This window comes from Ranitomeya imitator, chromosome 10, assembly GCF_032444005.1.
Source record: "Ranitomeya imitator isolate aRanImi1 chromosome 10, aRanImi1.pri, whole genome shotgun sequence".
In the NCBI taxonomy this organism is placed as follows: Eukaryota; Metazoa; Chordata; class Amphibia; order Anura; family Dendrobatidae; genus Ranitomeya; species Ranitomeya imitator.
This window is the reverse complement of record NC_091291.1, coordinates 43,469,116-43,484,674: the sequence shown is the minus strand read 5'-3', so window position 1 is coordinate 43,484,674 and position 15,559 is coordinate 43,469,116. Positions and strand designations below refer to the sequence as shown.

Below are 15,559 nucleotides of genomic sequence, written 5' to 3'. Positions count from 1 at the left end.
ACCTCAGCGCCCTCACCCCCTCACCCGCCGACCCTGCCACCCACATTGACTCGAGTATAAGCCGAGAGGGGCACTTTCAGCCCAAAAATTTGGGCTGAAAATCTCGGCTTATACTCGAGTATATACGGTACTTTACCTACATTCTCCGGGGTTTTGCAGAAATGAGCAGCCTGCATTAGCGGAGCTCGTGTCTGCAAAATATTTTAACCCCTTCAGATGGATCTACATCGTTGGACCTTACAGATCCTCGGAAGGTAAGTATATTGTTGTTTTTTTTTTTTTTTAATTTACCGACCGAGGGTGTTCAGTGAGTGGATTGAGAGTAGAATAAATTAATACAACAGCCTTTGTGATTTTTTCAATAAATTAATTTTTCATAATGTGTGTGTGTTTTTTTTTTTAACCCTTTACTAGTATTGGATTAATAATGGATAGGTGTCATAATTGACGCCTCTCCATTATTAATTAGGCTTAATGTCACCTTACAATAGCAAGATGGCATTAACCCTTCATTACCCCATATCCCACCGCTACACGGGAATGGGAAGAGAGTGGCCAAGTGCCAGAATAGGCGCATCTTCCAGATGTGCCTTTTCTGGGGTGGCTGGGGGCAGATATTTTTAGCCAGGGGGGGGCCAATAACCGTGGACCCTCTCCAGGCTATTAATATCTGCCCTCAGTCACTGGCTTTACTACTCTGGCAGAGAAAATTGCGCGGGAGCCCACGCCAATTTTTTCCACCATTTAACCCCTTATTTTACTAGCTAGAACGGCCAAATTTTGCACATACACACTAATAACATTAGTAGTGTGGAATATGCAAAAAAAATGGTGATATGAGATGGTTTACTGTATGTAAACCAGGTCTCATATCATGTCGGGTTTTAGGAAGGAGAAAGAAAAAGCCGGACCGTATTTTCATACGCTGTGTGTGACGCCGGCCTTAAATAAAAAAGAACCTAGACATGTTTGGTGTCTATGAACGCATAATGGCCTGTAGAATCATAATGGCTGGTTAGTTTTAGCATTTGGTGAACATGGTAAAAAACAACTTAAAAAAACACTTGTGGAATTGCACTGAGCCGTTGTGGAATTTTGCCTGAGCCGTTCCTAGCAGTTCACAGATGCAGTCTCTAGACTTAGAGAGCTAGTGTTTAGAGATGACTTCCAAACTAAAGTGTTCTGAGCATGCTTTGTGACCTGCGCAGGGGTCATTGTGCAGAGAAGGGTAGATAATAATACAATTAATTACATGAAAAATTAGAAAAACATTACTAAATTTTTTTTTTAATGTAAAATAAAAAAATATTATTTAAACATTAGGTTTATTTTCTCAATATTCCTATAGTAGCCTTTAAAAAGTAGCAGCCAATCCATTAAAAAAATATATATATTATTTTCCTGTTTTCACACCGTTGTTATAACATGTTTCTAAACAGCCCTCCTTGATGTATTGTGGTAATCATGATAGAAAGAAAATATAAGATTTTATTCTTATACCTAATAAAAATTTATGATATACTGATCGATCACTATCCGTATATATGGACTCAATTACCGACATTGATCTCAACGCTCGTCCTGCTCCCCCCAATAAATCGAAAACTCCGCTTTTACATTGTAGACTTTTACTATAAATTTGGAAAGATAACCAAGATTATAAAACAAGATATGAAATATGTCGTCGGATCCTCGGTCCTCGGTGTACGAGACAGTTTGCTGACTTTCCACTCCCATCGTTATCATTAGTAGAGTTAGCGCCATTGCATTTATCTTGACACCCCCAACTTGTGTCGAAGAGTTTAGTGACCAGAACTGGCTGGATGTTTGCTGCGTCGAGCGCAGCGAGTAAACATTTGTCCTTCTGGATTGTTAGGTTGGTTAATGAGGGCTCAGGAGGACTGCTTGGCAAGTAGGAGACAGTAAATCAGACTAAGCATGATCATAATGTAATGCAGCCCTATTAAATATTTATAGCAGAACTTGTGATAAAATTCATTTTGTCTGCCTCCCCCCGGGATATCATCAGTCCGGTTACACCTACAAGTGATAGGCCGGGGTCACACTAGAGAGGAATACGGACGTATGAGAGGCGCAAAAAAAAACACATTGCACACGGACCAATGTTTCTCTATGGGGCAGCTCCTATCTGCCGTATATTTCTCTGCCGTATTTTACGGGCGTATAAAATCGCAGCATGCTGCGTTTGTCAGCGTATTGCGCAAAAAGTCCACCAATGAAAGTCTATGGGGGCGAGAAAAATACGGATCACACACGGACCATCAGTGTGACTTGCGAGAAATACGCAGCGGTGTTCTCTAGAAAAGCCGGCAATTCAGTGCGGTGTACAGTAAAATCACACTGACAGGTTAGAGTAGAATAGCTAAGATAAATGTCTACACATAGAATAGGTATATATATATATATATATGTGTGTGTTTTCACAAATATTTGAGCCCATGGATCCATTCTATGTCCATTTTGCAAGCCGGCGAGAAAATCTCGCCGTACGGTTGCCATACGGGTGACACACGGATAATAATTTTTTGAGAAAAAAATCGCATCCTCGCGTTGAATACGGATCACTGTTCAGGAACTTTTCTGTGTATTACGCCTGTAAAAAAAACGGACCGTATTTCCCTATGCTAAGTGTGACGCCGGCCTAAGGGTACCGTCACACAGTGGCATTTTGATCACTACGACGGCACGATTTGTGACGTTCCAGCGATATATCCGTGACGTTCCAGCGATCTCGCTGTGTCTGACACGCTCCTGCGATCAGGGACCCCGCTGAGAATCGTACGTCGTAGCAGATCGTTTGAAACTTTCTTTCGTCGTTTAATGTCCCGCTGTGGCGGCATGATCGCATGGTGTAACAAAGGTGTGCACGATATTGTATACGATGTGCGCATAGTAACCAACGGCTTCTACATCGCACATACGTCATGAAATTATCGCTCCAGCGTCGTACATTGCAAAGTGTGACAGCAGTCTACGACGCTGGAGCGATATTGTTACGATGCTGGAGCGTCACGGATCGTGCCGTCGTAGCGATCAAAATGCCACTGTGTGACGGTACCCTTAGTCTGGAGTTTGAGAGTTAACTCTTGCATAGCATGCGATTATGGAGCGGTCTTCTCGACACTTTATGGAGCGGTCTTCTCGCCACTCCGCAGATCTTTACGCCGATGTGTCCCGACTTCACAGATGGTAGCGCCAAGGTTCCATTGAAATCCGTGGTAAATGTACCGGTATGTGGCTCACAGTTTCCATGTCCTGGGGGAGAGGGAGGTTATTAATCTTTACATCTATAACAATATATACAGTACATGGTATGCTCTTAAAGGGGTTGTCCAGGCTTGGTCTTCAAATTTTGCAGCCACCCTATGGAACTGCAGACTTGTGAATCCTTGGAGCTCACAGTGTGTGTGCTGTCAGGATTCCCTGGCGCAGGGAGCAGGCGATCACGTGACTGCAAGTATGTGGTTACATGCCAACTAGACTTACGTGCCCTCACTCAATACAAGTGAATCTGAGAGAGGCCGGACACGTCTAGTTGGAATGTGGCCGGGAGTATGCAAATCACATACTTGCAGTCACATGACCACATGCTCCCTGCACTGGAGATTCCTGACAGTGTGCACGGTGCATGCTGTGTAGTTTCACAAGTCTGCAGTCACATAGAGCTATGTCAGCTAACTCATGAAGCCCGAACCACTGCAGCATGAATCAGAAATAAACTCTGAAATAAAAAAATAATGTTTTAATCCGAAGTAAAAGAAAATGCTTAAAAGACTTTTGATTTCATCGTAGAACCTCATTACTTTTCATATGTTCAAACTTTTGAACTTTTTTTTCCCACTTCCATTTTGGAAAAATGCCTGGAGAAAAAAAAAAAAGGAAGTGACTCCAGATGAAATCCGCTCCAAACTAGACACTGTCCAATCAGAAGGCTGCAAAAGAAAAAACAAGCTAGTAGGACCCGAGATCACACCTGTAAATCACCGCCTGTCATTACCAGCAGGTGGCGATGATCTATTACTTTCAGGCCAAATACTATCACAGCTGATTTGCTTGGATGTGAGATATTCGGGGGCATTTTGTTTCCATCTTTAGAAAAATCATTAGTGAAAATCAAGGAAGAAGCTAAAAATAAGATTTATACTGTCATTATTCTGTAGGTAAAACTTACCCCAGGGTGCAGATTTAGCGTGGGATAGAGTCCAGTATAATTACTGTATGGAGAAACTGGTTTGTCTGGTTGAGAAACAAAGAAAAATTACTTTAGTATCTTACATTGTCATTAGGCAATAAGGACGAGAAATGCGCCATATGTCTTACAAATGTACCATTATGTAACTATGCATGTAAATCGGTGTATGGCCCAGAATAATGGGGAAGGCTTCTAAAAGAGAGAGATCAGAGTGACGGAACTGATGTCCTCATCTTCTTTGGGCATTAATGTAACAAAATCTATTTAGATTGTCTTCCTTAACTCATTTGCATCTGGATGAGTCGTTGCATATCCCCACTGAGGAGTTGGCTTTTTATTAGACAGTATTACGATACATGTATAATATCTTCAAGGGTATCTGTCAGCAGATGTTTGCGATATAATCAATGTCGTAGGGGCAGAGACGCTGATTCCAGTGATGTATCACTTAGTTTACTGGGTGCAGCAGTTTTGATAGAATCATAGTTTTCTCTGCTGCAGATCTAGCAGAGCTCGAATGCTCAGCTATGCATAACCCCGCCCACATCACTGATTGGCTGTTTTGTGTATTCTGTAGGAAGATGCTAATCAGTGAAGGGGGCGTGGTTGGACTACCTGTAGTGATAATTTCCTGCTGATAAAACACTGATTTTATTGAAACAACAGAATATAGCCCAATACTTGGGTCACAGTCCTTATATTATGCTGCTCTCAGATTATATAGTAAAAATCTGCAGACAGATTCCCTTTTATGCTTCACCATAACAAATATACCTCTGAGCAGACCAGTTATCAGGAGGCTGCCATGTTTTCTCAAACATGAATAAAAAAAAAGCTAATTTTTAATAATAATAATTAATAGGGGTAATATAGCTATTAATAATTATATATTTTTTTACTAATCATTATTTATTTAGCATGAAAATATTCACATCATTATCAAATGCCGGGGATGCAAGTGGCACAGAACAACGATTTATAAAATTAAGATATTAGATTTTGTCCTAACACACCTAACTGGCAATTTTTTCTACAGGTTCTACATTTTTGCTTCTCATGATCCTTTAGTAATCCAGAATATTTGATATTCAGGCATCTATCAGATCCCATTAGTGCCCTCCGTTTGTCCTGTTGCTTTGTTCTGCTCCGATCGTGGTTCCTTTCCTCTTGATTCCGAGATGACCACACCGGTGGCATGGGAGGTGCAGTAGAAAGTCAAAACCATGCCTCTCCTGCTTTTCCTTTGCTTTGGGATAGGAAAGGCAGGGGATGTGTGGTTTAGGGTTACCACTGCACTTCCCATGGCTCTGCGGAGGACGTCTTAGAAGCAGGAGGAATGGACCAGCAGAGGAGGCAAACAGAGGCCACCAGGTTGGGTGACTGTACATGAGAAATGCATAGTCACTTTTCATCCCGGGATGAGGAGGGTCACTTTAGGCATCATTGACCTGTAAACTAGTAGATGATTGTGCCCTAATCAAAAAAAAACTTACTTGTTAGGTAATTTTATGTTTTTAAACTAAATATCACGATTTTAAGTAAATGTATTAATCTTGGAATACTGCTTTACCATAAATTATGCATAATTGCTAGAGTTTAGTAAAAAGATGCACAAGACCCTGGTTTAGTGGCCACATCCGTAATCCACACCTGCCAAAACAGAGCCCCGAATATTTCCTCCTATCTACCGGCATCCCTGGTGCCTCTTCTGATTCGGAAATCTGGCATCATGTGTGCTTCACGTCTCAACAATGACATCGCACCGGACCTCCTAGACGGGAGCGGTGCCGTCGGTAGGATGAAGTTATCAGGGCTCTAGTCTGGTGGCCATGGACTGCCAACGTGGCCACTTGACCAGGGTCATGAGAATCTTATTGACTTTTTCGTTTTGACCTATAATAAGCAGAGACTCCTCAAACGCACTGACGAGGGCCAACAGCCCGAAACACCGGTCTGCGAATTGAAATACTAATTTGGCTTTTATCCTAAGTCATATTGCACGACTCGTTATAAAGTTGATTGTGACTTGTAGGATCGCTACTTCCAACAGGTGGCGCTATAGAATTTAAGTCCTCTTTTTCTCAAAAGAGGCAATTTGCATATTATATTTCCCAGAGGACCATTGCCATCACAAGCCAGAGATGGTACAGTATGTCACTCTCCATAAGGAGAAACGATACCCCTTAGACCCCAGAATACATGAGGACATTAATATGTTTAACATAATTATTAGCAGATAGCAAATAAATTATAAGAAAGGATCAGGAGAACCCTGCAGAGGAGGCATAGTCCTTCATTTATGTGCTAAGTATAGAGCCCTGGGGAACCATATGGAAGAAATAAAGCCGTCCACAGACATGTTAGCTGGTTGCCCTATGTCTTCCATGTTTTTTCAGTAGATCTGGCACGGTAATATTTCATGTGTATGGGCAGCTTACAAAAGATAACGCTGGTCAGTTTTACACAGGTGGATTTCTGACCATTATGAGCACCGATCTTCGATTTATCAAGTTGTTCAGTGCTTTGTTAATGCTCTCATAGATGGACGGAAGCATAATGTATGGGAGAGCTTGTCAGTACAATTCCTTAGTTCTGACTGGCCGGCTGCTTTCCCGACCCGAGCATAACAGCTTCATGTATTTCTATGCAGCTGTCACACTCGGCTCCGGGAACCCGCCAGCCAGTCCCTTGTAGCATAGCTGGGAAGGACAGGGTTAAGTCTCTGCTCTGCAGTGTCTTGTTTAGATACACCTGTAGAGTTCTACTAAGAACCAGGAAGTAGCTTCATGGAGGTAGTATCAGTCTGCTTCATGTTGAACAGAGCTGAGTGTGCTACTGGTGAGTGACCAGCCAAAATGTGAGCTGTAACTGAGAGAGAGAGACATGCCGGGGTCTCTCTCTCTGAATGGAGACTGCGCTAAGCAGTCTGTTTGTGAGAGCCTGTTCAGTGTGAACTGTGCGCAGAGTTGAACACTTCCGGTGGGATTGTGCCTCTTCTATGATGAAGTCGATTCTGGGAGAACACTGTAATCTGACTGCGCCCTTAGGCTGCATGTGATCAGCTGTGGAATAGGCATTTTGCTGATTGCTTCCATATTGTGTACAGATGTTCTTATAGCCTAATATCTGTCCTGTGTATAAAGCCCTTAGCGCTGCGTTGTTGCACTTTGAAACAGACATATTTTTAGTAAAGTAATTTTGGCAACTTTAGTCACAATTAATGGCCTTTTGCATTTGCATAGGTCATTAGTGCATGTATCAGGGGCCTTTAGCCACTAGTAACCCCCACAATGAGCAGAATAAAGGGGCACAGATCTCCTTTCCTGAACGATCTAGTATATTGATTTTGCCTTCTATCCCATGTCAATGTTTGCCCATTGTCTAGGCAGCGTGCAGTGTTATGGACAAGGCTTTACTTTGGATTTTAAATAACAGTAAATCAAAAATAGCTAATAATCTAATCTAATGTGTCCCATGGACAAATAACATTAGTGATTATAGTTTACTAATAAAACCGCAATGGCATAGCAGGATCATTTTGTGAAAAGAGAATTCATACTTTGCCTTTTGAAACCATATTGAAGTAAATCTGCCACCAATTTTTTTGCCACCTAATCTGAGAGCAGCATGATTTAGAGAGAGAGACCCTGATTCCAGTGATGTATCACTTACTGAGCTACTTGCTGTAGTTTTCATAAAATCACAGTTTTAGTAGTAAATCTGCTGCCATGTAGGCCAACCATGCCCCCACCAGTTATTGGCAGCGTTCTGGCTATGGACAGTGTTCACAGAAAGCAGCCAATCAGTGCTGTGGGTGGGGCTATACAAAGCTCAGCATTCAGAGAACTGCGAGATCTGCGCAGAGAAAACAGAGATTTTAGCAAAACTGCAGCAAGCAGTAAAGTAAGTGAGAAATTGTTGGGATCAGTGTCTTTAACCCTATATTATGGTTCACTTAGATGGGATAGCAAAAACCTAGTGACAGCTTCTCTTTAAGTAAACTCACCTTGTTCATGCCTGGAGCTGACGGGCTCATCCAGGTTATCCATTGAAAATGCTCTGTTTTCCATGACTAAGGACTGTGGGATGTCAGAATGTCTCTTCAATATGTTAAGGGCGTCGTCGTCGTATTTGTATCCGGATCTTGTCATTTCCAATATCTGTGGGATCATATAAAACAAGACAAAAACCCAAGCATTGGATGCTAAAGCAATAGCTAGTACTGGGTCATCCCACGAGGGGCGCCCCAGCCTCTCATTGCCATAGAGATACATTATAATCCATGCCACCCAGATGAGAAGTGAGAAAAATGCCGTCAGTACGATGTGTCTTCCATAACATTTCCATTGTAAGTAGTGTCCACAGAGAACCGGACAAGGGATGACCAACGATGCAACGATGAGGAACATGACGTAGACCAACGCCGTCACAAAATCTTCATTGGTTATGCTACACGGATGTCCAGAAGACTCAGTATCCAGGAGCGATTGACGCACATTAGTGATGAGCAGCCATTCCACATTAATGACTGCCTCAACCAAGAAAAGTCCGATTGCTAGTAGGAACACCAGGCACCCACCTGGACCTCTGTTCTGAAGTGCTAGGTAGTTAAGCCTGACTGAATGGGCAACCAGACAGGCAAAGCACTGGGCGAATAAAACCCCAAACAAAAACCTTCGGACTATGCAGACTGTGGAATTGGGGGCAATCAGAAATGCGAAAACTAGAGAAAATAAGCCAAGGACTCCGATCAAGAACATAAAGTTAAGGGCCAAGGCGCCCTTTCGTACATCCTGAGAGACTGAAGGGGCAAGTGCCACAAAAATGAATCCTAAAACTAGTGTACAAAGAATGCCTAAGGAGGTGACTGCTTCAAGCACAATACCCCAGGCAGCTGTAAGGTCACAAAGAACAAAGTACATAGACTTCACATCCTGACCACAGCCAGCTGGTAGCACGGAAGCGTTGGGTGGGTTTGATGGCAGACTTGAGTTATCAGCCAATCCTTCCTTCAGATACGATGCCAAGCAGAAAACGAGCAGGTAATGTATGTACTCCATCTCCTTGTATTTCTGAAAGAAGAACAGAAGGAAGATAAGTTATTCCGCTATGTTAGGACTTACATGTATACAGGAACTGTAGGTCCTCTCGTAAGAGTAGGTTTGACTCCTCTCCGTTCCTGATCCTATTCTAAGCTTCACATGGTTCTTACAGTATGATTTTCCTCCCAAATTCCTATTAAAAGGCTAATACTATTATATGATAACTAATTAAAACACAAATAATTGACCCAAAGATGATAGATTCTCAGAAATTATTTGGAATTCTTGACTTGTTTTTTCCCCAAAGTGAGGACAGTTGTATATACAAGGTTTACTCTGCTCTCTACCATCCCCCAGAGTTCACCCTTCTGTGACCACTAAGGTCAAGAGAAATTGGTGCATTTTCTTTCTACAAATTCCTTCGTTTCAGACACATCACTGCATGGCAATAATGGATTAGTCAGGACTGGAATATACAGGATTCTCTTCAGTCTAATTCACTTACTGGCTGAAATGTCTCTACTCATAGCAATAGTTGAGTTCTGCCCAGTCAGTAGACTTATTCTGCCGTCAATATGTTATTTTCTGTTGAGGTTATACTGTTTACACATAATTTACATTAAAGTGGTTCTTCACCACGATATAATATAATCTTAATATTCCAGTGTGATGCAAAAAAAAAAATATTCAGCTCCTGACGTTAACACCCGGCGAGGGCATCAACATCTGGTACGGGGCATCACATCAGCCTTCACATTCCAGCCAAGAAGTCTTCATACATTTCAGCCAGAATGTAAAGGCTGCAGCCGACCAATAGCAGTATCCTAGATCGGCATGTCTGAACTAAGCCGTAAATCAGTGTCCGTGTACCTGACTGCTGGGGTCAGCAGCTGCAGTACATGGGTTCTGCCTAGGAGCAGAACCTGGTGGCTACCTGCCGCACAAGCCTGACCTCACCAATAGAGGCTCCAGTGAACACCAAGGTAGCTGCTTACTTACGCCACTTCCTGGGTAGACCCGGCCCTGTGGCACAGTGGGTCCACAAATCCACATGCGCCACGGTTGGACATAACAGTTTGCTTGGCTCTACCATGGCTGCAACAGCACTCAATGCCATAGGCAGCAAAACAACCCAACAACATCTTTGAACCACCACCATATTTGACTGTAGGTACTGTGTTCTTGTCTTTGTAGGCTTCATTCCGTTTTTGGTAAACAGTTGAATAATGTGTTTTACAAAAAAGCACTATATTGGTCTCATCTGTGCACAAGACATTTTCCCAGGAGGATTTAGGCTCACTCATGTACATTTTGGCAAACTGCAGTCTAGCTTTTTTATGTCCCTGTGTCAGCAGTGGGGTCCTCCTTGGGTCCATAGCATTTCATTGTTGGCGGATAGTTCGCACTGACACTGTTGCACCCTCAGCCTGCCGAACAGTTTAAATTTCTTTGGACCTTGATTGGGGCTGCTTATCCACCATCCAGACTATCCTGTGTTGCAACCTTGCATCAATTTTTTTCTGATGTTCTCGTCCAGGGAGATTATCCACAGTGCCATGAGCTGTAAACCTCTTCATTATTTTGCACACCATGGACAAAAGAGCATCAAGATCTCTGGAGATGGACTTGAAGTCCTATGGGTGACCAGCGAGTCTGTCGTCAGTCTTTCCTTCTTGCTTTGCAGTTGACACAAAAGTAAATCTGAGAACATCAAAGTATTTTCCGTCATCACTTGACTAGATAATCAATATTTTTTTGGGAACTGGAGATTATATTGAATTCTCTCTAACGTCTTGAATGATTCCCGCTGGGAATAACAAAGGATGAATATTTTATAAAGTTCCGTTTAACCGATGTATTTCCCAGGGAAGTGCGACAAACTAATTAAATGGCAATCTGATTAGACAAATTAGCAAGGTTTCTTTATAAGGCCTCAGAATGAGTCACAGTCACAACTTTCTCTGCCCCCTCCTGACACTAATCTAACCTCTTTCATCCATTACCATTCTGGTATCAGTCACCGGAAAAGTTATAAAGATATTGTCAAACCTTATGTCATGGTGAAGTAATATCTGTAAGGGTAGGTTCACACGGCATATAAAGAATCATTCAGAGTTTTGTCCAGAAAAATTTTTTTTCTCACATCTCCATATGCAGTCCTTTTTTTTTTTTGTTCGCGGCAGTAGCTACTAATCATTGACAAGACCATTTATAGTTTCCCATTAGTGATGAGCGCAGGTGCTCGTTACTTGAGTTTGCCCAGGGTGCTCAGGTATGCACCGAATGTCGCCAGAGCTCGAGTGACTTGTTCGAGTCTCCTTGGCCACATGTTTCTCTGCTGTTAGATAGCCACAAAACATACGGAGGTTGCCCGTGTATGTCAGGTAATCCCCGCATGTTTTGTGACTTTCTAAGGCCGGCGTCACACTAGAGAGTTTTACGGACGTATGCAAGGCGCAAAAACAACGCATTGCACACGGACCGATGATTCCCTATATTTGGCGTATATTACGCATCCGTATTTTACGGGCGTAGAAAATCGCAGCATGCTGCGTTTGTCAGCGTAATCCGCCAATGAAAGTCTATGGGTGCGCAAAAAATACGGATTACACGGATTACACACGGACCGCAAGTGTGACTTGGGTTAAATACGCAAGAGTTCAGCAGGTGACAGGAAATGTGCCAAGCGCTCAATCAGGAAGCTGAGACATGCAAATTAGCTGAAAAAGCCAGACAGACATCCTGGAAGTCTACGGCACGCCTCCACGGAGTCTCCTGCATCATGGCCAATATTATTAATGTCAAAAGGCTGCTGGTCCGGGTGCAAGAGAGGCCAGAAATATGGGATCAGCGAGATGCCCATTAATCCAACCGGGCCAGAAAAGAGGCGGCATGGAGGAGCATATGTGGGATCCTTTTCTCAGTATATGAGCAGCGGCCACGTGAGGTCCAGAGGCAGATAAGTAAGTACACTCATGATTCTCTATGAATAATATTGCAAACTGCATTACCTACATGAATTTGGGCCTTTTGTTATTTTCATTAATATTAATCTCATTTATTTATATAGCACCATTAATTACATGAGAGAGGGGTTACGTACAGAGTTTTATAGATGTTGTTTACATTAAACAAGACTGCTACAGAGGGGAGAGGACCTGTCCTTATGGCCTGAAATTCTATGTATTTTCCATCATATCGTGTTGTGCCGTTTGTGTTTACAATATTTATGTTGATGATATTTGTTAAGATATGCAGGTTACTAGGCCACATTAAATTCTGTAATATCACTGACACCTTGTGGTACCACTGTGCACAATGGCCTTATACATGACTTTATTCTCTTTCATTGCAGTGGAAGATGTTATGAGACGATGGCGCAGCATAAGGGACCAATATAGGCGCGAAAGACAGCAGCGGGCCAGGAATGGGTCAGCAGCGCCTTCCAAAAAAAGAGAAAATATAGTTATTATGACCAACTCTCCTTTTCAGATCCCAGTATGGATCTGAGACCGTAAGTAAAACCATAAATAAAAATTACACATCTGTTTTATAAAGGTAACATTTAAATTTTTAATTAACTATTCTCATACTTTACAAACAGAACACAGTCCAACCTCACTGAGAGGGAGACCGGCTCAGACTCGGAGGCCCTGATAGATCCGGTTGGGGAAGGAGAAGAGGTGGCTGGCCCATCTTCACATCCTTCCAGGACCATCCCTCCTGGAACATCTTCAGTTGCACCACAAGATCCGGCAACAACTGGCCCAGAAACTGCACCACCACCCACAGCAGCACCACATTCAGGAACTCAGGATGATCCAGGAAACAGTAGCAGCCCTACTGTTCCACTGGAGACATCCCCACAGCCTGCTGTCATTTCCCACTATGGCCGCAGAAAGAGAGAGCTGCAAGAAACTCACAGGAATGTGGATATTGGGGTCCTTAATTATTTGGCCAGGGCTGCACAGGATGATGGTGAGGAGGCCTATTCGAGGAGCATAAAATTAAATAAATAAGGCAGCACACTGCAGCGCTAAAACATGTAAACTTGAAATATGAAATTTGAACTGCATTACTGCACTAGAAATATGAAAAATGAGAGCTTTTAGCGCATAAAAATGGCCAATTTTATGTGTACCTGGTAGCCCCTTTACGGCATCTCTCTTATACCAGGTCCTAAACTTGATCGTCCACTCCGCCTCCTAGCCCACAGGTGTTTTAATTACAGTAGGTCCAGTACCCCTCCACAGAGAGAGAGAATTTTAGTCTAGGAAGAGGTTTTCACATGTACCCATTCAGATGGAGACGTTTATTCTCAGCGAGGTAAGGCAAGTTTAGGACCTGGTATAAGAGAGATGCCGTAACGGGGCTACCAGGTACACATAAAATTGGCCATTTTTATGCGCTAAAAGCTCTTATTTTTCATATTTCTAGTGCAGTAATGCAGTTCAAATTTCATATTTCAAGTTTACATGTTTTAGCGCTGCAGTGTGCTGCCTTATTTATTTAGCTATATACGAGTTGGCGACTCTAGGTTCAGCACCTGTTCACACTTAGTCTATGTTTGGATGTGCCGGTCAGGTTTTTGAAATGTATTCGAGGAGCATGGCCTGGTACCTCCGTCCCCTGTGAGATGAGGCTACGTGTGAGAGGGTGTTTTCAAATACTTATCGATGCATGTACCCCACCAAATGAACCCTATGAATTATTTGAGTTCATTGAGAGGTGGCAGCTGTCAGCACGTAACGTCTTCGCCTTACATCATCTCAACAAGTGCATGCTCAACAAGTATTTGAAGCAGCCCCTCCACATGTGCCTACACCTCCATTCCCACCCAAAACCCACCAAGGCCAGCACATTACCATATGCCATCATACTGTGGCACCCCTAGGGGTATTTGCCACAAAAATAGTTACTGACAGTAAGTACAAATACTAAAATAGCAAGACTGCACTACCACCTCCGGCCAGAAGGGGGAGCTCCAGAGACTCCCCTTGATCCATTCTGGTCTGAGAGAAGAAATGGCAGTTGGGCTAAGGAGCTGAAAGTGAGAGGTCATACAGTTGAATCTCTAACAGCCCTGTGACTGTTACCAGGCCTAAATCACCGGCCTGAGGAGAAGAGGGACAGAGAAAAAGGACATTGTGAGAACCGGGTAGCATTAATCACTACCCAGAACAGGCGCAAAGACGGATACCGGATCCGTGGCTGTATTCATTATATATAATACAGCAACCGGAAAAACGTGAGGTGATATCAGCTTCACTAGGGTCGGATGCAGCAACAGACACAGAGTTCAGCGGTACTCCCAGAGGGGGTAAACCGATAAAAGGACTCGGGTTGCCCGTCGAACCAGGACCCGGAGGGGACAGATTGGGCCGGCAGCCAGTTCACATACAGCAGCAGGGCCACACAGAAATTGCGCACAATAAGAGGCGAAGACCCCGGCAGGGTCAAAGTAACTCAGAGTTCCCATACAGACTCCGGTGACAGGACTGGTTGTAAATCCTTTTATGTTAAAGTAAACTGGTTAAACGTTTCAGTGCCTCAGTCTTTCATTTGGACAATAGCCATCTATCCAGGATCGAGATCGTCACCGCTGGGAGAACCTGCTGCTGATCAAGTAAGTGCCTGTCCCCTCATGATACCCCTTACACTGTGCATTGCCTGAGGCCACAGCACCGGGTCAAGCCACCCGTGACATCCCCCTCAAGAGACAGACTCCATTGGTCCGGTGCTGGGTATCCCGGTCTCCTGGGCGTCACAATTGGCGTCACGAACAGGATCTAGCCAGCCCGTATACCGGGTATTGTGTGCCGTGATTGGAGCCCAAAACTGTGAAAACTGGGATGAAAAATCTTGAAAATTGACTTTATTAAAGAAAAATCCATTCCCCATTGAAAACTATTGAAAGTGACTTTTCCCCATTGGTTATAATGGAGTAAAGATGGCCGCCATCCCCTGAGGTAATCACTTCATAACCGTTAGGCACGAGACTGTTAATTGAGCTACGCCATCACCTGAGCCCCAGTCTAACTGAAAAACTTCAGAATCCGCCATTACAGAGCGCGGTGGGTGGGAGCAGCAGGGGGCGTGTCATTGTGGGCGGCACCAAGCTGAGCGATCTGACATCAGAGCAAGGGGAAAATCGATCCTGCTGCACAGCGGAACGAATCTACACTATCCCGACGGAAGCGGAGGACCGGAAGGGTCCGGATTAACTAAGGGGGCACAGTATGTCGCAGCACGGAGACGCCGCAGCACTCGGCAACGCTAATGCAGCTGAAAGACAGAGTGTCAA

At 43.5% G+C, this 15,559-nt stretch overlaps 1 protein-coding gene across 1 annotated transcript in view; it reads right to left on the bottom strand.

The window, feature by feature from the left end:
• Nucleotides 1-1,615: 1,615 nt before the first annotated feature.
• The window catches only part of LOC138651269 (G-protein coupled receptor family C group 5 member C-like), a 33,057-nt gene continuing 19,113 nt past the window's right edge, over nt 1,616-15,559 (bottom strand). Inside the window, exons 2-4 of the mRNA XM_069741336.1 lie at nt 8,220-9,285; nt 4,193-4,257; nt 1,616-3,276 (exon numbers count right to left, since the gene is read on the bottom strand). Of these exons, the coding sequence (XP_069597437.1) occupies nt 3,202-3,276; nt 4,193-4,257; nt 8,220-9,273 (1,194 nt within the window). The 5' untranslated portion in view covers nt 9,274-9,285 and the 3' untranslated portion in view covers nt 1,616-3,201. The remainder of the gene's footprint in view (nt 3,277-4,192; nt 4,258-8,219; nt 9,286-15,559) is intronic.